Consider the following 25,758-nt stretch of genomic DNA (forward strand, 5'->3'; position numbering starts at 1 on the left):
CCATCTTTCAGCAGCAGAATAGTCAGACCTACATCTTTTAATAATACATAGAATGTTTCTGCCATATTGTGAGGTTTGGGGAGAACAAGGTCTCTTTTTCAGGAGTATGAGCCCACCTTGAAGTGTCTCTCCAGTGTGCTGAGGAAGCGTACATTCTCCACAGACTCCACGTGGAGCTTGCTGAGCTCGGTCACGGTCAGGTCCAGGTTCTGGACAGTGACCGGGTCAGCTTTGGTCATCACCTCCAGGATCTTCTTCACCACAGGCAGTTTGAGCTGCTCACTCAGAGCACTCAGAATGGCTGTTCGCTCCCGCCAGAAATCTATCTCTGCCATGGGGCCTGGCACCTGGGAATAGGAATGAGTGTAAAACAACGAGAAATAGTAGTAACCAGACATTTTTACTAAAAAAACAACAACAATTTTACTCATTTATTTTCATTTTGAATCATAAAAGGTTTGCATACATCAAATAATGGGCCCAGTAGCCTATACCATCTCTCTCACCTGTGGTTTCTTCTTCTGCTGCTCCTCAATGACGATGGTGATCTGAGTCTGCCAGTTCATCACACACTGCTCCAGCTTTTCCACCACCTCTGGAGTGGCCAGCAGCGCATCCACCTCTGGCTCCAGGTCCAACTCAGGGATGTGCAGCTTAATCTCACCTGAAATGGAGAGGGCACGGCATTATCATTTACCACATAAACCTTCAGATACAGTTTAAAACACCAGAGAAAACGGGGCACTTGTTACATGACGCATACATGCATTCACACACATCATGCTTACAGAGAGCATGGTAGCTGCTGAACTAATTCCTGACCCTGTTGATGGTTGGGTCCTGTCTGGGAGGAGGAACTATTTGATGGTATGATATACAAACAGACACACACACCTTCCAGCTGCTGGAGAGTCCTGTCGATGTGACCCAGGAACTTGTGAGTGCTGTTAAGTAACTCATCACGAATCATTAGTACCCCACGAGACTCCACAGGCCTCTCATCCTTGTCCCCCTTCCCATCACCAGTTGCCTCCTTATCCTGGGAGGCAGCTGCCCCCTGCTGGTAGCCTCCATCAGTCAGCTTCAGCTGGTTGACAGACAGCATTGGAATGTACACCTGGAATCACCAAGAAACAGTAGGCTAACGATGGCTTGAGACTTAAAGGGCTCATCTGAAACAACTAAGAACAGAACGCAGTGAGCTTTAATGGGCCACTTGCAAAGAAGAGTGCATATTATACATGAGTCATAAACATGAATATCCTATCTATCTTGTTCATCAAGTTTGAAGATTTTGTCTCAAGTAGAGTATGAATCCCTTGTCTATTACACACATGGTTGAGCATGTCCTTCAGCATCAGTAGGGAGTGTCCATTCAGCATGCCAATCTCCAACAGTTTGGGCATTAGATTGTTGGCCTCGTTCACGTCAATGGGCTCAATGATGGTTTCTAAAAACAGAAGAAAGAATATATAAATGAATCATTAAAAAGGGTTGTCTTGAATGCTTTCTCTGTGACAAATTAGGGACACACGAATAATAACACAGTGAGTAGACGGGTCTTCTTTTGGTTCCCTTCTCTCACCCACCTTTAGTGTTCCTGAGAAAGTAGAGGATGTTGGATTTCATGAACCTCTCTGGGACATGATTTACTGCTACATGCAGCTCCATGTGGTACACGACTCGAACCTCAATCCTCTGTGACAAAAACACACAATTAGACAGATAACAAGATAGATGTGATTCCATCTCACTCAACTAATATGACCTTCACTTCATGTCTAATACACAGATCATATTATTTGACCAGATTCCAGATTCTTGTTATAGCCTAGCCCTCAAAAACAATAGACTACTATTAAGTGCTATGTATTTTAGAACACCTTGAATCATGTTTGAAAGGGAGGCTTTAGTCCCACACAGAGGGTAAATCTTACAGTGAGGGGAGGCTCATCTTCTGAGTCAGAGGTGCCCTCAGTTTCGTGGGCCTGGGAGTCATCTGCAGGGTGTGTAGACTCTGTCTTTGGGGCATCTGACATACGTGAGGCCTCTGAGTCTCTCCCCTTTTTCTTTTCTGTGGCCATACAGAAACAAGTGTCAACATATGCAATGACAGTAAAAGCTTGTATCCAATAATAGGAGGACAAAGGATAGGTCTACTGTATGTATTACGTGTACCACTACACCACCACCAGTCACATTGTATCTAAGCAGATACTACACTAGTAGTACTGACTATCTCCAGGGGACTTGTCTCTCTCAGAAGCAGGTGTGTCACAGGAGGGTTTGGATGACTCTGCCAGGCTGCCTACATCCTCATTCTCAGCTAGTTCCGAGGGATCTTTAATCAGAAAACAGAAGTAGAAAGTATTTTAATGTTACACATAATAGTAATTACTAGCTGAACAACTGAAAACATTGTTTGCTGTCACAGTCACTCTTGGTCATGTAGCTAGGTTTAAATCAGAAACCTCTGTTGTTGGTTAGCAAACGTAGCTAACTAGGCTGCTTGGGCCTGCTTTGCTAGCAGAAGTATTACAGGTCTTTTCTCATTTGGGCAAAATTCCATATTCTACCCTCTCTCCTCCGTGACCCGGAAACCGATAAGTGGCAGAGGAGATGTCAATTAGTTAGTAGGCGAACGGAAGAGTGTATCCTACTGGAGTCTTGAAATCTGCCACACCATATTTGCCATGTCTTTAACCAAAGCCTAAAGGAGTGTGTGCGTCCACAGGCGTGGAAGGAAGCTAAAGTAATTGCACTACCTAAAAATAGTAAAGCACCCTTTGCTGGATCTAACAACCGACCAATCAGTTTGCTGCCTGTTCTTAGTAAACTGATGGCGAGAATTGTGTTTGAACAAATACAATGCTATTTTTTAAAGAACAAGTTAACTACTGACTTTCAGCATGCATATAGGGAAGGGCACTGACTCAGATGATTGGCTAAAATAAATGTAAAATAAGATGGTAGTTGGAGCTCTAGTGTTAGATTTCAGTGCAGCCTCTGATGTTATTGATCATAATTTGTTTTTGAAAAAACTAACTTGTTATGGCTTTACATCACCTGCTATCACATGGTTGGAGAGTTGCTTATCCAATAGAACTCAGAGAGTAATATTCAATGGAAGCTTCTCTAACATCAGATATGTACAGTGTGGTATCCCTCAGGGCAGTTTCCTTGGGACGTTACGCTTCTCTATTTTTAGAAATGATTTGCCACTTGTCTTACAAGAAGCTAAAATCACTATGTATGCTGATGATTGCACATTACACATCAGCACCTACAGCCGGTGAGCGCACTGAGACTCTTAGCAAGGTGTTGCAGTCAGTGTCAGAATGGGTAATTAACAATAAACTGGACTTAAATACATCTAAAACCAAAAGCATTGTATTTGGTCCAAAGCATTCTCTTAGACCTAAACTTCAACTGGATTTGTGCAACTGAACAAGTTGAAGAAGCTGAACTCCTAGGAGTAACATTGGATGGTCAGTTATCATCGTCAAGTCATATTGACCAAGTTGTTGTGAAGATGGGGAGAGGTATGTCTGTTATAAAAAGCTATTCTGCGTTTATGACACAAAGATCAACTGTACTAGTTGTTCAGGCTTTGATCTTGTCCCATCTTGATTACTGTCTGGTAATATGGTCAGGTGAAGCAAAGAAAGACCTAGCAAAGCTGCAGCTGGCTCAAAACAAAGCAGCACTCCTTGCCCTTAACTGCACACACAGAACTAACATCAACAACACACATGATAGTCTTTCACTGTTGAGGAGAAATGTACTACTTCTCTTTTAAAAAAAACATGCATGTATTTAAAATGGCTAACCACTTGTATAATATATTTGCATACACTTCAAACAAACATACAGTGGCAAGAAAAATGTGAACTATTTGGAATTACATGGAGTTCTGCATAAATTTGACATAAGATTTGATCTGATCTTCATCTAAGTCACAACAATAGACAGACTCAGTGTGCTTAAACTAATAACACACACATTATTGCATTTTTCTCTTCTATATTGAATACATCATTTAAACATTCACAGTGTAGGTTGGAAAAGGTATGTGAACCCCTAGGCTAATGACTTCTCTAAAAGCTAATTGGAGTCAGGAGTCAACTAACTTGGAGTCGAATCAATGAGATGAGATTGGAGATTTTGGTTAGAGCTGCCCTGCCCAACAAAATTTGAGTTTGTTATTCACAGAAGCATTACCTGATGTGAACCATGCCTCGAACAAAAGAGAACTCAGAAGACCTGAGATTAAGAATTGTTGCCTTGCATAAAGCTGGAAAGGGTAACCAAAGTATCCATAAAAAAAAGTCCACGGTAAGACAAATTGTCTATACATTTAGAAATTTCAGCACTGTTGCTACTCTCCCTAGGAGTGGCTGTCCTGAAAAGATGACTGCAAGAGCACAGCGCAGAATGCTCAATGAGGTTAAGAAGAATCCTAGAGTGTCAGCTAAAGACTTACAGAAATCTCTGGAACATGTTAACATCTCTGTCGACGAGTCTACAATACGTAAAACACTAAACAAGAATGGTGATCATGGGAGAACACCACGGAAGAAGCCACTGCTGTCCAAAAAAAACATTGCTGCACGTCTGAAGTTTGCAAAAGAGCACCTGGATGTTCCACAGCACTTCTGGTAAAATATTCTGTGGACAGATTACACTAAAGTTGAGTTGTTTGCAAGGAACACACAACACTTTGTGTGGAGAAAAAAAGGCACAGTACACCAACATCAAAACCTCATCCCAACTGTAAAGTATGGGAGCATCATGATTTGGGGCTGATTTGCTGCCTCAGGGCCTGGATAGTTTGCTATCATCAACGGAAAAATGAATTCCCAAGTTTATCAAGACATTTTGCAGGAGAATGTAAGGCTATCTGTCCGCCAATTGAAGCTCAACAGAAGTTAGGTGATGCAACAGGACAACAACCCTAAAGACAGAAGTAAATCAACAACAGAATGGCTTGAACAGAAGAAAATATGCCTTCTGGAGTGGCCCTGTCAGTCCTGACCTCAACCCGATAGAGATGCTGTGGCATGACCTCAAGAGAGCGGTTCACACCGGACATCCCAAGAATATTGTGGAACTGAAACAGTTTTGTAAAGAGGAATGCTCCAAAATTCCTCCTGACTGATGTGCAGGTCTGATCCGCAACTACAGAAAACGTTTGGTTGAGGTTATTGCTACCAAAGGAGGGTCAACCTATTATTAAATCCAAGGGTTCACATACTTTTTCCAACCTGCACTGTGAATGTTTACACGGTGTGTTCAATAAAGACATGAAAAATTATAATTGTTTATGTGTTATTAGTTTAAGCAGACTGTGGTTTGTCTATTGTTGTGACTTAGATGAAGATCAGATCAAATTTTATGGATGCAGGAGTTGAAAAAATCCAACTGAGAAAAGGCCACAGGGTGATGATGAGTGAGTCATTATGCTGCTTTCAAGACAACTGGGAACCGGGAAAAAACGAGGTCAAATCATGACGTCAGTGATCTTCAGGTAGGAAAGTCGAAGATGTCTGAGTTTTCGAACTTGGAATTCCGAGTTGGGTGACCATTCAAAACAAATTGTCCTAATCTGAGGTTGTTTTTTCAGAGTTCCCTGTTGTCTTGAACCATATAGATGGCTAAATATATTAGATAGATAGACAGATGACTCATCGTTGTATCTTTTTTCAGAGTTCCCTGTTGTCTTGAACCATATAGATGGCTAAATATATTAGATAGATAGACAGATGACTCATCGTTGTATCTGTGCCGTTAAAGCGTGAGTCTATGACAGCATAGGCAGCACCATTGAGGCAATCTCTATTTTGAAGGAGTCAATTTTCTTCTTCAGTATTGGCTGATCCCTCCAACAGGGTCCCCAGGAGGGATAAGCCACTGAAGTTGGAAGTCCCACCCAGTTGCCTACATTAAAATGGTGGAAGACCTCAATGGTGCTGCCCATGCTAATACAGCCTTTTGGCCACTAGAAACCTCCGTCATTCTCTGTCTTGAACGCACTGAAGTCAGAGATTTCCGAGTTCCCAGTTGTTTTGAACCCAGCAAAGGATGATGTCAGAGTTTCTGATTGGATATTTTATTTCAGAATGTATTAAAATTAGTTATACTTGAAAACCCAGCTGTTGTCTTGAACCCACTGAAGTCGCACTTAACGCGATTTCCGAGTTCTTCAGAGTTCCAAGTTTAATGTGGTCTTGAACGCGACATTGGCAACATACGTATGGCTACTCCTCACTTACGTACCAATCGGAATTTCAACTTCAATCTCTTCCTCGTTGACTCCTTTGAAAAACAGCAGCGTCGATGCTGACTCTTCCTCGGTGACTTCATTCAGAAATCGGATTATTTTCTGCTCTTCTTCTCCATCTCCGCGGCTCAGCAATTCCTCGAAACAACCTGGCTCCGGCAAATAAAAACAGGAATATACCCGGTTTCGGATCCACTCCACCCGCGGGTCGTCGAGGGACATTTTATCCCTCAATTAAGTTACAACAAAGTACTAATGTTAGCTTTTAGCTTGCTAACTTCAAATGTTGTCGTTTGTTGATGTAGCTAGCTACTTGCAACCAACTGACAGCCTCATGTCACTATGGCAACTGGTCAACTTTCTGTTTCTGTGAGCCATGCGCCCCCTTTGGCGCCCTCCAGTCGCAACTTCTGATAGTCTCGCGCGGCACTGGTGTCTGTCGCAAAAGTAACGCCAATGACATTAACATTTTCAGTCAAATTCAACTTTATTCAGTCAGCTTTATTCACCTGTTACATTGACATGTTCACCTTTATCTGATATAAAATAATTCAGCAAAGCCAAAACAGAGGAATGTATGCATACCACTAATATAAGTATGGAGTTAATGATGCGAAGAAATCAAATGTTTACATTATTCTTTAAAATAAATAAGATTAAAATAGACTACATTAGAATAGTTACAAACATTTACAGCAAGCCCTTCAACAAACCACACACATTGTGTAATCAAGGATTAGACGTTAGAGCCATTGCTAATCAGACTTCACATCTAAAAATTAGTGGTCATCATAGTTATAGAAAAGTATTTTCTAACCACTATTTTTACATTACCTAGACATATTCTCAATTGCAGACTCCTGGAGTCCACGCTCCTCGCCTCCTGAAAACCCATTGGATGAGAAAGCCTTCCCCTATGAACTTCTCCTCCAATGGGTTTTGAGGATGCGAGTACGGTAGTATGCAATTGAGATTCTCCCCTAGTCTCAATTTCACAGCAGCATTTCCCATAGGATCCTGCTTTAGGGGCATCTTTAAGCATCACTAAGATACAGCACATTACTGTTTGATAACACAGCAAGTGAGTTTACAATGAAATGCTCCTCATAATGTTAAAGTTCCATGTTACGTGGTAATCACAATTCAAACAATTAGCTCCTCTTCAGATGGTTTAATACCATCATTAGGACATTTAACCAATATCAAAAAAATAATAATAATTATAACTCTTTCTTATTTTTCCATCTTGAAGGTACAATTACCCAACAGCATAAACTACATTCTCCTGCGATGGCGCTACAGAATGGGAATATAGGAAAAAGCTTTGGAGAGAATTGATCTCTGCACTGGTCCAGTGCCTGCTTTTCCTGCCTTTATTCATAATCAGGGATTGTTGGTGTCATTAAATGATCTCTTCAGCTAATACTTTTCATTTCCATCCATGGAATGGGCAGTTTAAGGAGTAGTCTTCCACAAAGCGATGGAGGCATAGGAAACATGTCTTAGAACAATTTTGTCAGCATTCAGCACAACACGGTATGCCTACTTTCAAGAGTGATGCACCACTTTTTTTAAGCCTGTCGTAGTCATTCAAATGTTAATTTCTCATTCAAACTTTATCACTCTATAAAACAAAATGTACATCTCTCCCACATTCATCCAAAAATACTTTTCATTTACAAACATGACTGAAGGAGGCTTTTCCTTGCAAAGTTTTGGTAACCCAGAATATCATTCAATTGAAAATAGAGCATGATACGCTGAGATTTGGTTGTACTTACGTAAGGCAGTCAGTCAGTGCAACAAATAGTAGAAAAAACAACTATGAATTTGGACTGTATGTCGATGAGGCTCAATAGAAGCCCGGGTACCAATATGTTTGTGCCATCATGCCACTCCTTGTCACGTAGGAGTGGCATGATGGCACAAACCGACTAGTACCCAGGCTAGCTATATAGCACTGGATCCTGCTGGCACATTGTGTCAGTTTGCCTTTGGGAGGGCAGAAGCATTGTGTCCCATTCACAGCAAGCCATCATGCTCAAAGCTGGAGGGCAGGAGGGAGAAGGCAAATGGAACAAACTTGATTCCAGTCCCAGTGTAGAACTTATTTTGGAACTCCACCCTATGGAGAGAGAACAGAGATCACTGAATATAGAGTAAGCATTATAAAAGCATGATGTGTTGAATTTTTACACATATTTCCTGTCCTTCACTCAATTCTGCAAGTATAGTGAGTAACTAACCAGTGCAGCCTGAGAGCATGGAGGAAGGCAGACAGTCCCTCCATAACCAGGAGGATAGACACAGTGAGCACAGCGAATATCCCAAACACCGGCACCAGAAACATGATGCCCAGGCTGGTGTCCATCCGCAGGCCCAACCGCATCACCATGGACCACAGCACCTCCGACAGCTCTGGGGGAGCAGGGACAAACAAACACCGTCACATCTCTAAATCATTTTATTTAATAATTTAAAAGAAGAAGGTTGCTCCAGTCAGAGAACATACATAAATAATGATCCTCTCTCAATATAAAATGCACTTTAAATGTTTATCCTTCAAAGATGAATACAAATAATAAACATTTGATGTGGTGTGGTGATACTCACGGGCATGTGCAAGACTCAGAGCCCAGAGGCGCAGGTAGGAGGCTGTGTTGGAGATGCAGCCCAGGCAGTACTCTATGGTGTGAATAGACTGGTGCAGGAACATGTCCCCAAAGTCAAACTGTAAAACACAGACAGGAGGACCTGTTACTTTCGGGACCCATAGTGTACTGATACCTGAATGAGAGGCTAGTGGGAGGTGGTGATTGTGTTGTCATCAGCTAACCTCCTCTTTCTGCTGCTCTCTGCTGGTGGAGAGGTCACTGGGGACACTGCCCTCCTCCATGTCATTTTCCCTCATCAGTGAGAGCTCCTCCTCGCTGTGCCGCCGCACACGCTCATAACCCTGTTGACACACACCACACACTCTGCATATTAAAACCGGAGCACACTCCTATAAACAGACTACACACACAGACACACACCACCATAGACTATGTTACAACCAGAACACAGACTCATATGGACTACACACACATGCTTATAACTCGTAACTCAGCTAGACCTACAAACTCAAAGCCTCACCCTGTACATTCCAATGCGGTTGGCTCCTCCGTTGTGCAGCCAGTAGCGGTAGACTGGTTTCCCCAGCAGTAAGACAGGCACCGATAGTAGAGCAATGACCACTAGGAACATCTGCAGCCCAAACTATAGTAGGAGAGGGAAAGAACAGACAGGTCTGTTACAGTCTCACTGAAGTAGTTTCAGAGCGGGTTGGGCTTGTATTCATGTCTTCACTGAGCGAGTAAGGGTTTTAGTGAGAAGTCCCAGTTCTATATGCATATTCAGTGTGTGTGTCCCAAATAGCACACTATTCCCTATAGTGCATATTGGGAATAGGATGTCATTTGGGACACAGCCACTGTGTGAACACACATGTACCTGTCCTGGGAAGAGGGGTGGCACCCCGTCCCCCTGCATGAGGAACATGTTGATGAAGTGGATGAGGATGCTGGGGGCCATCTGGGAGTCGCGTGCAGAGAAGGCCAGCCACTTGTAGATGATCATGAAGACCAGGTAGCCAAACAGGCACAGCAGGAACAGCAGCTCCGGGAGGAGTACCAAGTACAGGTTGAACTTTGTCCTAAAATGCCTACATAGATAGACACAGACAACAGAGCTTTAAAGTGCTTTCATAGACACACACAAGGGCTGCAAAGTGTGGGTGGAGTGTGTGCTGTAACTCACAGGTGGTTGAAGACACCTAGGATGACCCCGAAGCTCATGTGACTGATACCAACGATCACAGACATCTTCATCTTGTAGGAGTTCAGAAAGGTCAGACGATTTGACGCCAAGTTCCAAATCTACACAGTGGAAGAAACAAGGAAAATAACCACATCAGGTTGAGGTATGGACAGACTACATCACAGTCAGACTGATGGGATTGTTAACAAAACATTGAAATGATAATGAGTAATGATCCATGACTTACTTTATTGGACCTGGTTGGTGAGAGGCATATGTGTACAGTTAAGAGACAGGGAATAACTTGTGTGTGTAGCGAACATAGAGACAAGACAAAGCAGTTTGTGACCATGAATCATAAAGCCATGTACTTACTGGGTCAATGCCCAAAGGGTAGGGTCCATTGAAAACCCCAGGGACATTGGGATCAAGGGTCAGAAAGGCATTGGTGCGGAGTGTGGAATCCCTTTTAAAGAAAATACAAAAGTGAACAATTAAAAGAGCAAGCTATCAGGTGATGTAATCTTTAATGTCGCATACATATTTGCAATTGTTATACTTAATTTGACTTGTAATTAATATATAATTGAAAAACCAGTATGGCCAATCAGTGATAGTACATCAAAAACCAAAGCATATTGGCATTGAGTTGTGATCATGTGGCCATTCACCCTGACCTAATCATCTCTGTAATCTCAGGAACAGATATTACAGTACAGAACATATTAGAGTACAGTACTTACCAAGTCCAATTTCCAGATTTAAACATGGCCTTGACGCTCCAGCCCGAGCCAAAGATGTTAAGAGACTTGGAGAAGCAGTCGTTGTAGATGAGTCCGGTATAGACCGAGAACAAGCCCATCATAAGGATGATGTAGCGGCCCTCGAAGAATGTGTTCCAGATCTGAGCATACAAATACACCATTGTCAACGTAGGAGGAAACATCCAGCTAACCACAACATTTACTGTTTGCTTATTACTCATTTAGCTCATTTAGACCAGAAACAATTTCCCCACACAACCGGCCTGCATCCCACACGGCACCCTATTCCCTATGTAATGCACTACTTTTGGCCAAATCCCTATGGCCCCTGGTCAAAACTAGTGCACTACGTAGGGAATAGGGTGCCATTCGGGACGTACAAACTGACAGCCTCTCCGCTGCCCCTCTCACCTCGTTCCTGGTGCGTTTCAGTTTGCGATTGTCCTCATACAGCACCATCCAGAGAGCAAACAGAGCCATGATCACACCATGGCCCAGGTCTCCAAACATCACAGCAAACAGGAATGGGAAGGTGATGATTGTGTAAGGAGCTGTTAGACACAACAGACAATACATGATACATCATAATTCCTCCATATACACATTCAACTATGAATAAAGTGTATAACTTTATTGTCCATTCTTGTTAGGAGTGGACATGTGTCTTTGGCTACAGGCATATGGCTCATAGAAATAGCAAACAAACATAAAACATAAAAGCAGTAGGCCTAATGATAGCATGTAATCCTAAATGTAGTAATCGGTGGTCATTGGCTAGCGAGGGCGTACTGTACCTGGGTTAACCTCTCTATAGTTGCCCACTCCATAGGCCTCCACTATGTTCTGGAAGCCTGATGTGAACTTGTTGGTCCTTATTAGGGTTGGTGGAGTGTCGTTGCTGGGAATACGGTTGACAAAAGAAGGCACCGTGGCTCCACTTTTCCTCTGTAAAGGTAAGCCAATAATGTCAAGACAGTGGCTTTTCAGACTGGGATTATTGCAATGTTAGCCTATTAAGGTTGCATGGAGGTTGAGTGATGTCTCAAATAATTGGGTTGCCATCATTTGTTTTCTCCAAATGGAGACAGAACATCTCATCAAACAGTTAGTTCAAATATTTTAGACCATTCAAGACTGTTCAAATACATTGACCATTTAAGCCTCGTATTTAGAAGCCTCATTTAAGCCTCGTATTTAGACGCCTCATTGAAGCCTTTTAAAGGACTAAAACCCCTGGCAGAACCTTGGCATGGACTGCTGTCATTGAACTGAATGTGACCTTATATTATGCACGTCATTAGCCAGTGTAATGTAATAATGGACAGAAGCCCTGGTAGCCTTCAATTGGGGCCCAACAGGACTCATGACTAGACTAGTTAAATAAATAAAATCAGAGCCATGTATTTAGAGTTGGGCAATTGAGGTTTCTGCATTATTACGCATTTACATGACACTACAACATTCTATGGCAGTCATGTTAGCCCCCCATTAACATTACAGTACATGGAGAATAATGTCTAGAATAAGCATTATGAAGCATTTACATGACACTTCAAAATTCTATGGCAGCCATGTTATCGCGTATAAACATTACATGGGAATATTAAAATAATGTTATGTAACTGAATGTCTAGAATTATAACAATATTCCCAATTCAAAAAGTTGGCCCAACTCTCCAAATACCTGGCTCTGTCTAAAATGATCAGAGGTGGTCAAGACGAGAACAATTTCCCTTTTTCTGCCACAACCAAAGCCCCATTATTAAAGCAGGTCATGCTGACTGGGTGTGTGACTGTTGGTTTAGCCAAATACTGAACAAAGTGTGGTTAGAAGGTGGGGTCACAAACAATGACATTACAATCCAAAACAATAAAAGAGTTAAGCCCAACGATGACATTACACAGGGAGCCATTGTAACAGGGAGCTGACTCACCGAGCCTTCCTCTAATGCCCTCCGCAGGATGGGCAGATCGTTGACAGGGCACCACACCTCGGCTATCAGACACTTGTTGGTGACGTCAAAGCTACACAGGTTGAGGATGTGGTAGATGGCCTTCATCTTCTTAACCTGGATGACCCAGGTGTAGACGGACTCAGAGGCCTTGTTCAAGACTTGTCTCAGGTAGTCCTCTGTCCTGTGGAGTACCTGGTGGAAGCCGGGGGGTGTGGGGGGGGGTATTAGTATGACATTGGAGGGATTTCACATTCATTCAGAATATCAAAAGGGTGTGTAGAATTGACTTCGTTTCGATGAGCGCAGCCTTCATTGAGTGCAAGGGCCCATAGCTTGTTTGGGTATTGAAGCAAAGGTATTTTTGGCACGAGACACAGTTAGGTAAATGATGAATGAATGTCTAAGAATGTAGGGCTAGAGAAAATGCAATGAACATGCCAGGGAGGGAATTTGAGTCTGTGTGCTTTAAGTTCTGGTATGTGCATGTGTTCGCATGAGGGGGGGGGGGGGGGGGGGGGGGGGGGAGAGTCAGCCTTCAGCTGAGACCTCATGGAGATCACGTGCTGGGACCAGAGGTTAATTTAGTTATTTTTTCTTCAGAGGTAGAACTTCCAAAAGGATTGATCTGAACAGTCTTCCAGACTGCAAAGCACAAGCAGAGTCAAGTGACCCCAGAGTGGTCACGCTCTGGCGCCTGAGTGAGAGCACTCTCCCTCTCGCTCCTAAAACTCTACCCCTCACACTCCATTCTGCTGCTTTCCAAGAAGTTATTATCTTTGCCGTAGCCGGAAGCACGAGGCCCATTCTTTAAGGGATACTGTTTTAATGTCACCATTGGTCTGTAACTTTGTAGTGACTTTGTAGTGACTGTGTTGCATTGAGCATGGTGAGATTTTGTGTCACTGGCCTACACACAATACCCCATAATGTCAAAGTGGAATTATGTTTTTAGAAAGGTTTACAAATCAATAAAAAATTAAAAGCTGAGTCAGTAAGTATTCAACCGCTTTGTTATGGCAAGCCTAAATAAGTTCAAGAGTAGAAATACTTTGAAGCGTCACAAATAGCGTCACAAGCGTCACAAATATAAAATGTATTTTGATTTGTTTAACACTTTTTAGGTTACTACATGATTCCATGTGTTATTTCATAATTTTGATGTCTTCACTATTATTCTACAATGTAGAAAATAGTAAAAATAAAGAAACCCTGGAATGAGTAGGTGTGTCCAAACTTTTGACTGGTACTGTATGTAGATGAGATATTTCTGTATTTCATTTTCAATAAATGTGCAACAATTCTAAAAACATGTTTTTACTTTGTCATTATTGGGTAGTGTGTATAGATGGGTGAGGGTAAACAAATCTATTTAATCCATTTTGAATTCAGGCTGTAAAAAAATGTGGAAGAAGTCAAGGGGTATACAGTTAAGGTCGGAAGTTTACATACACCTTAGCCAAATACATTTAAACTCAGTTTTTCACAATTCCTGACATTTAATCCTAGTAAAAATTCCCTGTCTTAGGTCAGTTAGGATCACCAATTTATTTTAAGAATGTGAAATGTCAGAAGAGAGAGAATGATTAGTAGAGAGAATAATTTCTTTCAGCTTTTATTTCTTTCATCACATTCCCAATGGGTCAGAAGTTAACATACACTCAATTAGTATTTGGTAGCATTGCCTATAAATTGTTTAACTTGGGTTAAACGTTTCGGGTAGCCTTCCACAAGCTTCCCACAATAAGTTGGGTGAATTTTGGCCCATTCCTCCTGATAGAGCTGGTGTAATTGAGTCAGGTTTGTAGGCCTCCTTGCTCGCACCCGCTTTTTCAGTTCTGCCCACAAATTTTCTATAGGATTGAGGTCAGGGCTTTGTGATGGCCACTCCAATATTTTGACTTTGTTGTCCTTAGGCCATTTTGCCACAACTATGGAAGTATGCTTGGGGTCATTGTTCATTTGGAAGACCCATTTGCGACCAAGCTTTAACTTCCTGACTGATGTCTTGAGATGTTGCTTCAATATATCCACATAATTTTCATTCCTCATGATGCCATTTATTTTGAAGTGCACGAGTCCCTCCTGCAGCAAAGCACCCCCACAACATGACGCTGCCACCCCGTGCTTCATGGTTGGGATAGTGTTCTTCGGCTTGCAAGCCTCCCCCTTTTTCCTCCAAACAAAAGGATGGTCATTATGGCCAAACAGTTATAATTTTGTTTCATCAGACCAGAGGACATTTCTCCAAAAAGTATGATCTTTGTCCCCATGTGCAGTTGCAAACCGTAGTCTGGCATTTTTATGGCGGTTTTAGAGCAGTGGCTTCTTCCTTGCTGAGCGGCCTTTCAGGTTATGTCGATATAGGACTCGTTTTACTGTGGATATAGATACTTTTGCACCTGTTTCCTCCAGCATCTTCACAAGGTCCTTTGCTGTTGTTCTGGAATTGATTTGCACTTTCGCATCAAAGTACGTTAATCTCTAGGAGACAGAACGCGTCTCCTTCCTGAGCGGTATGACGGCTGCGTGGTCCCATGGTGTTTATACTTGCGTACTATTGTTTGTACAGATGAACGTGGTACCTTCAAGCGTTTGGAAATTGCTCCAAAGGATGAACCAGACTTGTTGAGGTCTGCACTTTTTTTTCTGAGGTCTTGGATGATTTGTTTTCATTTTCCCATGTCACGCAAAGAGGCACTGAGTTTGAAGGTAGGCCTTGAAATACATCCACAGGTACACCTCCAATTGACTCAAATGATGTCAATTAGCCTATCAGAAGCCTCTAAAGCCCTGACATCATTTTCTGGAATTTCACAAGCTGTTTAAAGGCACAGTCAACTTAGTGTATGTAAACTTCTGACCCACTGGAATTGTGATACAGTGAATTATAAGTGAAATAATCTGTCTGTAAACAATTGTTGGAAAAATTACTTGCATCATGCACAACTTAGATGTCCTAACCGACTTTCCAAAACTATAGTTTGTTAACAAGAAATTTGTGGAGTGGTTGAAAAACGAGTTTTAATGACTCCAACTGTAGGTTAAGAAATGTTGTGAAATAGCACAGTTACAAATAGAAATCAAACCGAATGGACATCAGAAATACAGGAAGGACTAAAAAGAGGACTAAAAAAAGAGGACTAAAATACTTTCTGAAGGCACTGTATTTCAACAGCTAAATTCAGCAGGAAGAACACCTTAATCTGTTGATAGCTTATATTTTAACTAGCCAGTGACGTTAGGGAGAGATCTCTGGTGTTAACCTTTTCTGGTTAAAGAATACATGGGTGTAATAATAAAAAGAAAACATCTGTATTTTTAACTGTACAAATTTGATAGTCAAAAAGTTACTTTCATTACTTAAAGACAAAACAAACTAAAAGAACATCACCCACTATGTTGTTGCTCACAAGGATTTTAGAGAGCTTACAGTGTGCAGGTCCTGGATGCGAGTCCTGAGTCCCTCCACAACATCATTCCTCTCCTCATTGCTGTTGGGGTATGGATACACGTGACAGTGGTAGCTGAGGGGCAAAATTATAAGCTCCATGATGTTATCACATAGGTTAAAGCCACAGTCTTCAGAGCTTGTTGGGGGCAACATAACAGGCCTAATGGTTTGACAGGGAATCACCTCAGGCTGAAAGTGTAACAGGTCAGTTGGAGAGGTGTTTTAATTACCAGTCACAGATCTTCTTGACTTTCTGTCCGATCTGCTCGCCCCAGTAGGAGATGAGGAAAACCACACTCTTAGTTGGCTCACCCTGCAATAACCAGAGAACAGGAAGCGGTTTAGAATATAGACACAGTAAGGCTGAGGTGAGATGTTCTACCTCTCACAGGCCCAACAGGGATGCTGTTAAATTTAGCTATGAGGTAAGCAGTACCTTATTATTTTATCTCACACTCAACCATTTAGAAAAGGGCTAAGAATCTCTCTCAGGCAGAACAACATTGACCCACCGTGTCAGGGTCCTCCAAGTACTCGTCAATCTCAGAGTAGCTAAGGATGGTGTAGCCCTTACACACTCTCCACAGCATGCGCTCAAAGGCCTCTATTTTCCTTCTCTGAATCAGCCCTGATATAAACCTGCAGGAGTGAGGGTGAGATAAACAGGGCATTATAGTAAACAGGCACATATACCCAAGTGTGTACAAATATATATGACTGCTGATAGCCCTTTACCCTAGTTTGGCCCCTAGTCGCTGCATGCTGCTGTAGTCCATCATGGAATCCTTTTCTAGAAAGGGGAACTCCTCATACTGGACCTGCGGGGGCTCACGCTGTGAAACATAACCCCAGTGTGAGGACACACACAAAACACATACACCCCCATAACACATTGTTAGAAAAAGGGCAAGAATTTGCCCATGCATGAATGAATAAAAGACAAGCAGCAAGATTTTGGCTAGGCCCAGATGTATCCCCCAAAACAACCTCTATGAAGAAAAGAACTGAGAAAAGAAAGCCTCAATGTTATGCTCTAAGCCAAATCACGTGACACTAAAATCTGCTCAGTCTCCTCATAAAGCAAATCAAAGCCAATGCAAGTGCTCTGAAGTCAAACTGAGGGGCAGAGCGTTGTACAGTGGTGGGATCCTGCTTTGTGGGGAAGCTGTTGGACCTACCTCTGCGCTGCGGTGCACAAAGTTGCGTGTGATACGCAGCATGTGTGTATACTCTGTCAGCTCCAGGAGGTTCTTCTGTAGCTTCTCCTTATTCCTGGTCACCTCGCTCAGCTCCACCTCCAACCTCTGCAACTGCTCCTGGAGACAGCCATACATACAGAGAGTCAATAGCAATGGCAATATGGGACTTGTCCCAAATGGCACCATATGTCCCTATATAGTGCACTACTTTTGACCAGGGCCCTGGTCAAAAGTAGTGCACTATATAGGGAACATATGGTGCTATTTGGGATGAAGACAATACTTCATTCTTATGATAAAAGGATTTATAACGTTCTAGAGAATGAGACAGGTAGGGTGCGCTAACCATTATAACTAGGACATGCTTGGGCAGGGGTGCAACCGGGTTCACTTCTCCCTCTGGAAGTGGGATGTCTGCCCTCTTGATTTCTCTTAGAAGGTACCCTGTCAAAGATGCAATGAAGTCTTAGTACACAACACACAGAGTCACTGCGTTCCAAACAATCCATTTGTTTCAAATAATACATATATATCAATACGCTTCATCTGTTGTAATTTACACTGTATTTTTCATCAAGCCCACACTAGCCCTGGGCTAAGGGATTTTAGCCCGGGGCTAAGCGAGTGTTCACACTTGCACATTCTAAAGTGGACTAGCACCAACCTCAGCCCAGGGCTAGCTGGCCCTGCTCCGCAGCAGGGTTAGCACCGACTTTTCAGGGTTTAGCCCCAGAAACACGGTGCCAAAATATCCAGTGTTTTACGGGGTCAAGAAGAATAGAATATTCACGTAGAATATTCACTGTCAAATTACATTTTTTATGGAGCACATTTTCTCCTCTCCTCAGTTCCTGACCGCATGTGCTGCCCTAGAAATAGAATGAATGGAACGGGCATCCTCATTCAAGTCAATGGTGGCATAATGGGTGGACTGGCGGCCATTGCGAGTATACACATAGCAAAGCAGGGAGCAAAGCAGGGAGCAAAGCAGGGAGCAAAGCAGGGAGCAAAGCAGGAAGTAAAAGCAGGAGTACACATCAATATGGGTCGTCACTAGTTAACAAAGCCACAAAGTCATAGTTATGTCTAAACCCCGCTGGGGATTCTGAATATGAAGTTGTACATTTTAGAAATGTACCTTTAAAAAGGTAGACTCAGCGATATGACGCAGATGCAGAAAGTAAAGAGCATAGTGGGTCAATTTTTTGAACAACAGAGCTTTGAAGCGCAAACCTCAACTTCTCAGCTGTTTTGGCGCCCTGGCTACCACGCTGTAACAGCGTGAAGCTGCGCAGACACTGTGTGACTGCGAGAGCAAAGTCTTACATCTCGCTCATCTCAATATCTACAGTGCTGCTCGTGGATTCATTTGGCTGAATCTAACCTCATTTGAATGGACATTCTACATTACCATGGAATGTATAACGTTTGCTACAACACCTTGATTGTTTCAGCAAGGAGCAAAAAAGTTTAACAACGTTGTTAAGAGTCCATATTACCGCAGAAACGGACTCAACTGCATGAATGCCCAGCCGTCCAATCATCAATGAAAAAAAAATGTTTTTATGGTTATGGCGGTTATTTTAGTTTCATGGCGGTCTTCATAACCGTTGGTTTCACGGTTATACGGTAATTGTGCCAGCCCTAGCAAAAACATTGTCCGAGTTGACAGACAATAATAATGTTCCACACATTTTGTCAGAGCTGAGAGTGATGAAGAGTAGTTGGCTAACGTCAGCCAACAGCTCTCTCTCACATCTCATCATTGAGCAGCCAAAACACACCCACAGAGTGCAGGGAGCGGGGACAGCGAGACAAGCAGCTTATTGATACTATTAAACTGAGGAAGTAGCTGTATTATCAGGCTTGGGTAGGGGAGGCCTGAAAGTCGCAGGCATGGGTGTAGGTAATTTAAAAGTAATTAAGTTACTTTTAAAATAAAAACAATGACCTTGATAATTAGCTAATTTCTCTAAAGTTAGCTGAATGTTGTTACACATCTTTTCCATGCAATGACATTCACTCTCCCATTCACGCTTTCCCTCAGTCATTAACTTTTCTCCATCTTCCACTCACACACCCCCATTTGATTAATTCGGTTTAGTATTTTCCCAAATTCCATTTTCTTGGTTATATTTTTCCTGGTTTATGATTCTTTTTCATTTTCGTTTTGCTTTTCACTATCAAAATTACAATTATTTATAGAATGCAACAAAATTGGATGTTCTGAGTCGATGTTAATGCATGAATCACACCCGAAGAAATGTGGGATAATTTAATGTTGTTGTTGATTGATTGTAATTCCCCTTTAATTGCAAATCCAGAAAGAGAGGATTGTGTTTGGTTAGAGATGTTTCTGCACTGCACACGATTGCAGAGTTTGCTACAGAGTAAGCCTACTTTGTAGTTAACATTGAATTGAGGTTTTGGGGAAAGCCTTTCCATTTACCAAAACGATTTTCATTAGCATCGCTAACTGATTACAAAGTTATATTTCATGTGCAAGCATTCCCATGCATGCCGTTGCATCTTTAGAAACTTGCAGGAAATTAGAATCACTGAACAACGATGAGCAATTTTCTTTCTGACTCCGAGGGGCTGCCACAACCGTTCCGTGTCATCCCTCTACTGTAGCCTACAAAAACTACAAAATCTATGTAACAGATGCTTAAACAAAAGTAGCGAAGTACAATACTTCATTCAAAACCAACTTAAAAGTTGCACTGCTTAACTATTGTATGTGTGTATAAGTGTTTTTGGAGACCCCTCTGACAAGAATGCAGTATTTTTTCTAGATTTGAATGCAATTTCCTAGAACCGCCCGCTCTCTGTAGGATCAGATAGTGCTAAAGTAGTGGATAGTGATGAGGTTTCAATAGGTGTAAGGTTATATTGGTAGGTCAATTGTTTCACAAAGTGTAATGCATTCATACTACAAAATAGTAAGCCGATACACAGCCAATACAGTAGGTGGCGGCATGCAACTATAGCATTTGTTTGCGGACCGCCATAATACCAAAGAAGAAAAAGAACACCGCTCTCATGAGTAGTCAGCTGTGAATTATGTAGTATCATCTTCTCTGAACAGTCTAGGGTGCATGGAATTTGAGACTGAAAGTGGATGCAAATAATACTACGGACAAGAATGAAAAGATACATCTATTCCATTTAACAATGTATTGAGAACAGGTAAAAACATTATACACTGGGTAAAATTATTTGTTTTCACATTGAAAAAAAAGTACTCATATTTGCCAGAAAGGTAGCAATGTTAGGTACAATAACTTGTAATAATGTTGTAGCTACCGTGAGTTTCTCTGCCTGGTAAAATATTATTAGATCGCTATATAAGCTAGCTAATTTAGTAGATACATTAGCTATCACACTGGAAAAAAGTAGTGTAAAACAATGCATTTTGACTACCATAGTTATGCATTCACAGAACATTACTTTGGCATGCATTGATAGTCCTTTGTCCTTCTGACAATACTACTGGGTATGGCCCCTTGGATTCTCAAGAGCAGTATGGTAGCCCTTAGCTAGCTAACAATTTTCCTTAAATAGAAAAGGTGCATGAAATTCCCGGACATACTGGTATTCCTGTTCAAATCAGAAGTGCTATTTAAAAAGCATATAATCTAGGCTTGGGCGGTACCCAGATTGTCATACCGACCTTGTGCCATACCAGGATATGCAGTAATACCGGCACTGAACACAAGGGCCACTATTCTAAAAACCCCACTGATCCTCTGATATCCAAAGGTTAGCAATGCTAACAAGTAAATGTAAAATTCCATAGAGAATGCTAACGAGTGCAAACATTTTATACAGTCTCTGGACTAAAGTATTTGTAGGACAGACATCCCAGCTCATAAAGTTATACAAGTAACAAAACAATCTGACTCACAGTTTGCTGCACGCACAAAATAAATATTAGACAACAAGGCTCTTGATCCAGGAGGGGATTCTCTGCGGTCACCAAGCAAAGCTTGTTTGATAGCTAACTAGCTACTAAATTAGCAAACCAAATGCACAACTGCATAGCATTTAGCAAATTTTAGACAGTTAACTTAATAGGTATAAGATATCTTGCTGGCAAATATTTAGTTGTGAACTTCAAACTAACTACACTGAACAAAAATATAAACACAACATGGAAAATTGGTCACATGTTGCATGAGTTGAAATACAAAATACCAGAAATTTTCCATACGCACAAAACGCTTATTTCTCAAAAATTTTGTGCACAAATGTGTTTATGTAACGGATGTGAAATGGCTAGCTAGTTAGCGGGTACGCGCTAGTAGCATTTCAATCAGTTACGTCACTTGCTCTGAGACTTAAGTAGTGTTGCCCCTTGCTTTGCAAGGGCCGTGGCTTTTGTGGAGCGATGGGTAACGACGCTTCGTGGGTGTCAGTTGTTGTGTGCAGAGGGTCCCTGGTTCGCGCCCGTGTCGGGGCGAGGGGACGGTTTAAAGTTATACTGTTACATTTACAACCCTGTAAGTGAGCATTTCCCCTTTGCCAAGATAATCCATCCACCTGACAGGTGTGGCATATAAAGAAGCCGATTAAACAGCATTATCATTGCACAGGTGCACCTTGTGCTGGGGACAATAAAAGGCCACTCTAAAATGTGCAGTTTTGTCACACAACGCCAAAGCTGTCTCAAGTTGAGGAAACGTGCAATTGGCATGCTGACAGCAGGAATGTCCACCAGAGCTGTTTGCCAGAGATTGAATGTTAATTTCTCTACCATAAGCTGGCTCCAATGTTGTTTTAGAGAATTTTAGAGAATTTGGCGGTATGTCCAACCGGCCTCACAACCGCAGACCACGTGTAACCACGCCAGCCCAGGACCTTCACATCCCTTCTTCACCTGCGGAATCGTCTGGGGAGGGTGCCCCCCGAGGCCAACTGATGGCTGCACCCCTGTCCAGTCATGTGAAATCAATAGATTAGGGCCTAATGAATTTATTTAAATTGACTGATTTCCTTATATGATGAACTGTAACTCAGTAAAATATTTGAAAGTGTTGCATGTTTTGCTTATATTTTGCCCACGAATCCAAACCCGCCGTGAATCATGTGACATTCTAAGGTATGCTATATTTTATATATAACAGCTAAGATTGACTTATTGCATTCGTTTTCATTCATTAGCCTGAAAATCAATGGTAGGCCTATTCTAGCAATACATTTAATTATCATCTCAAGGTTTTGTTAAAAAAAAATAAAAAATGTAGTCACTGCATAAAATAAACGAAATGTCAGCCTTCTGGCTACACAAACAGAGACTACATAATACAATTTAATAAACAAGTCAAGACCCAGCCATTAATCTTTTCCATTATTACTTTTATTCAAGACAGAAAAACAAAACATTTTCTTAAATTCAAATCAAATGTTATGTCACATGCTTCGTAAACAGGTGTACAACAGGTGTATGTTTACATGTTCTTACCCATCTACACACAATACCCCATAATGTCAAAGTGAAAACATTTATTGAAAATTGAAATATCACATTTACAAAAGTATTTACACCACTGAATCACATTTGACAGCGATTTCAGCTGAGAGTTTTTAAGGGTAAGTCTAAGTCCTTTGCATACCTGGAATGTACAATATTTGCCCATTATTCTTTTCAAAATTCTTCAAGCTCTGTCAAATTGGTTGTTGATCACTCTTAAACAACCATTTTCAAGTCTTGCCATAGATTTAAGTCGGATTTAAGTCAAAACTGTAACTTGGTGACTCAGGAACATTCCCTGCCTTCATGGTAAGCGACTCCAGTGTAGATTTGGCCTTGTGTTTTAAGTTATTGTCCTGCTGAAAGTTGAATTAATCTCACAGTGTTTGGTGAAAAGCAGACTGAACCAGTTTTTCACTCTATTCCGTTTCCTTCTTATTCTAAAAAACTCCCCAGTCCTTAACAATTACACGCATACCCAAACATGATGCAGCCACCACTACAATTGAAAATATGGAGAGTGATGTGTACTCAGTGATGTGTTGTATTGGATTTGCTCCAAACATAACACTATGTATTCAGGACAAAAAGTGAATTGCTTTGCCACATTTTCAGCAGTATTACTTTAGTGCCTTGTTGCAAACAGGATCCGTGTTTTGGTATATGTGTATTATGTACAGGCTTCCTTCTTTTCACTCTGTCAATTAGGTTTGTATTGTGGAGCAACTTCAATGTTGTTGATCCATCCTCAGTTCTCCTATCATAGCCATTAAACTCTGTAACTGTTTTAAAGTCACCATTTGCATCATAGTGAAATCCCTGAGCAGTTTCATTACTCTCTGGCAACTGAGTTAGGAAGGACGGCTGTATCTTTGTAGTGATTTAGGCTTGCCATAACAAAGGGGTTGAATACTTACTGACAAGACTATTCAGCTTTTTCATTATGTAGTAATATGTAAATATTTCTAAAAATATTATTCCACTTTGACATTATGGGATATTGTGTGTAGGCCAGTGACAAAAAAATCTCAATTTAATCCATTTAAAATATAGGCTGTAATACAACATAAAAAGTCAAGGGGTGTGAATATTTTCTGAAGGAGCTGTCTATACAGAGAGTACCAATAACGCCAATATGCAGGGATACGAGGTAATTGAGGTAGCTATGTACATATAGAGGTAAAGTGACTAGGCAAAAGGATAGATAAGACGGTAGCAGCAGCATGTGGTGAGTGTGAATGTGTGTGTACATATTGGGGTGTCAGTATATGTGAGTGTGTGGGTAGAGTCATGTGTGCATAGAGCCAGTGCGGGAGAGTTAGTGTAAAAAAGTGAGTGTGTGTGTTGGGGTGTCAGTGTATGTGTGAGTAGAATCCAGCTTGTGTGCAGAGAGTCAGTGCAAAAAAGGGTCAATGCAGGTAGTCTGGGGAGCCATTTGATTAGCTATTTAGCAGTCTTGTTTAGCAGTCTTATGGCTTGGGGTGGAGGTAGAAGCTGATCAGGGTCCTGTTGGTTCCACACTTGGTGCACTGGTATCGCTTGCCGTGCGGAAGCAGAGAAAATAGTTTATGGTTTGGGTGGCTGGAGTCTTCACAATTTGTTGGGGCTTCCTCTTACGCCACCTGGTTGATAGAGGTCATGGTTGCCAGGGAGCTCGGCCCCAGTGATGTACTAGGCCGTACTCACCACCCTATGTAGCGCCTTGCGGTCGGATGCCTTGCAGTTGCCATACCAAGCGGTGATGCAGCCAGTCAAGATGCTCTCATGTGCAGCTGTATAACTTTTTGAGGATGAGGGCCCATGACAAATCTTTTCTGCCTCCTGAAGGGGGAAAGACGCTGTCGTGCCCTGTTCACAACTGTGTGGGTGTGTGGACAATGTTAATTCCTTAGTGATGTGAACACAGATGTCCTTGAAGCTCTCGACCTGCTCCACTACAGCCCAATCAATGTGGACGGGGGTGTGCTCGCCCTCCAGTTCCTGTAGTCCACGATCAGCTCCTCTGTCTGGCTGATAAGGTCTTGGACTTCCTCCCTATATTCTGATTTATTGTCAATCAGTCCTACCACTGTTGTGTCGTCAGCAAACTTGGTGTTGGAGTCGTGCGCGGCTACGCAGTCCTGGGTGAACAGGGAGTACAGAAGGGCACAAAGAACACACCCCTGAGGGGCCTCCGTGTTGATGGTCAGTGTGGCAGATGTGTTGTTGCCTACCCTGACCGCCTGGGGGCGGCCCATCAGGATGTCCAAAAACCAGTTGCAGAGAGGTGTTCAATCCCAGGGTCCTGAGCTTGGAAGGGACTATGTTGTTGAATGCTGAGCTGTAGTTAATGAACAGCATTCTTACATAGGTATTCCTCTTGTCCAGATGGGATAGGGCAGTGTGCAGTGCGATTACATCCTCCGTGGATCTCTTGGGGCGGTATGCCAATTAGAGTGGGTCTAGGGTGTCGGGTAAGGTGGAGGTGATATGATCCTTGACTAGCCTCTCAAAGCACTTCATGATGACAGAAGTGCGTGCCACGGGCGATAGTAATTTAGTTCAGTGACCTGCATCCATCTGCATTTACCCCATTGGACACAACATCCTGATTGATATTATTAATTATTTTCTATAATGAATAAAAATAATTTCACTCAATTCGACTTTTGTTTTTTTTCTATTACAAAGTATTTCATTACTCTTTTAAGAGGACATTTCCCCTTTATAAGCTCTGTTGTGCCAAAACCATTCTTAAAACTCAGGTTGTAAAACTGCATTTGTAAAACGATGCCACACCGGCAATTGAAGGAGTAGATAAATAAACGTGGTAGCAACGTAAAACTGGGATCCCCAACT

The 25,758-nt window shown here is 41.9% G+C and overlaps 2 protein-coding genes across 3 annotated transcripts in view; both read right to left on the reverse strand.

Annotated features, from left to right (window-relative positions):
- dnah10 (dynein axonemal heavy chain 10) overlaps positions 1-6,637 on the reverse strand; it is a 48,287-nt gene extending 41,650 nt beyond the window's left edge. The window contains exons 1-8 of the mRNA XM_055919913.1: positions 6,277-6,637; positions 2,237-2,341; positions 1,938-2,074; positions 1,590-1,698; positions 1,335-1,450; positions 895-1,117; positions 507-664; positions 117-347 (exon numbers count right to left, since the gene is read on the reverse strand). Coding sequence (XP_055775888.1) covers positions 117-347; positions 507-664; positions 895-1,117; positions 1,335-1,450; positions 1,590-1,698; positions 1,938-2,074; positions 2,237-2,341; positions 6,277-6,502 — 1,305 coding nt within the window. The 5' untranslated portion in view covers positions 6,503-6,637. The remainder of the gene's footprint in view (positions 1-116; positions 348-506; positions 665-894; positions 1,118-1,334; positions 1,451-1,589; positions 1,699-1,937; positions 2,075-2,236; positions 2,342-6,276) is intronic.
- A 111-nt stretch (positions 6,638-6,748) lies between these two features.
- Positions 6,749-25,758, reverse strand: part of LOC129853637 (V-type proton ATPase 116 kDa subunit a 2-like) — a 31,082-nt gene continuing 12,072 nt past the window's right edge. For both annotated transcript variants that reach the window (XM_055919906.1, XM_055919907.1), the window contains 18 exons: positions 17,794-17,891; positions 17,427-17,564; positions 16,984-17,081; positions 16,761-16,887; positions 16,479-16,561; positions 16,228-16,321; positions 12,777-12,989; positions 11,637-11,787; positions 11,254-11,393; positions 10,822-10,982; positions 10,454-10,544; positions 10,079-10,197; positions 9,773-9,983; positions 9,416-9,538; positions 9,117-9,236; positions 8,894-9,011; positions 8,527-8,698; positions 6,749-8,405 (listed from right to left, as the gene is read on the reverse strand). In XM_055919906.1, the coding sequence (XP_055775881.1) occupies positions 8,303-8,405; positions 8,527-8,698; positions 8,894-9,011; positions 9,117-9,236; positions 9,416-9,538; positions 9,773-9,983; positions 10,079-10,197; positions 10,454-10,544; positions 10,822-10,982; positions 11,254-11,393; positions 11,637-11,787; positions 12,777-12,989; positions 16,228-16,321; positions 16,479-16,561; positions 16,761-16,887; positions 16,984-17,081; positions 17,427-17,564; positions 17,794-17,891 (2,360 nt within the window). In that variant the 3' untranslated portion in view covers positions 6,749-8,302. The remainder of the gene's footprint in view (positions 8,406-8,526; positions 8,699-8,893; positions 9,012-9,116; positions 9,237-9,415; positions 9,539-9,772; positions 9,984-10,078; positions 10,198-10,453; positions 10,545-10,821; positions 10,983-11,253; positions 11,394-11,636; positions 11,788-12,776; positions 12,990-16,227; positions 16,322-16,478; positions 16,562-16,760; positions 16,888-16,983; positions 17,082-17,426; positions 17,565-17,793; positions 17,892-25,758) is intronic.

This window comes from Salvelinus fontinalis, chromosome 4 (assembly GCF_029448725.1).
Source record: "Salvelinus fontinalis isolate EN_2023a chromosome 4, ASM2944872v1, whole genome shotgun sequence".
Taxonomy (NCBI): Eukaryota; Metazoa; Chordata; class Actinopteri; order Salmoniformes; family Salmonidae; genus Salvelinus; species Salvelinus fontinalis.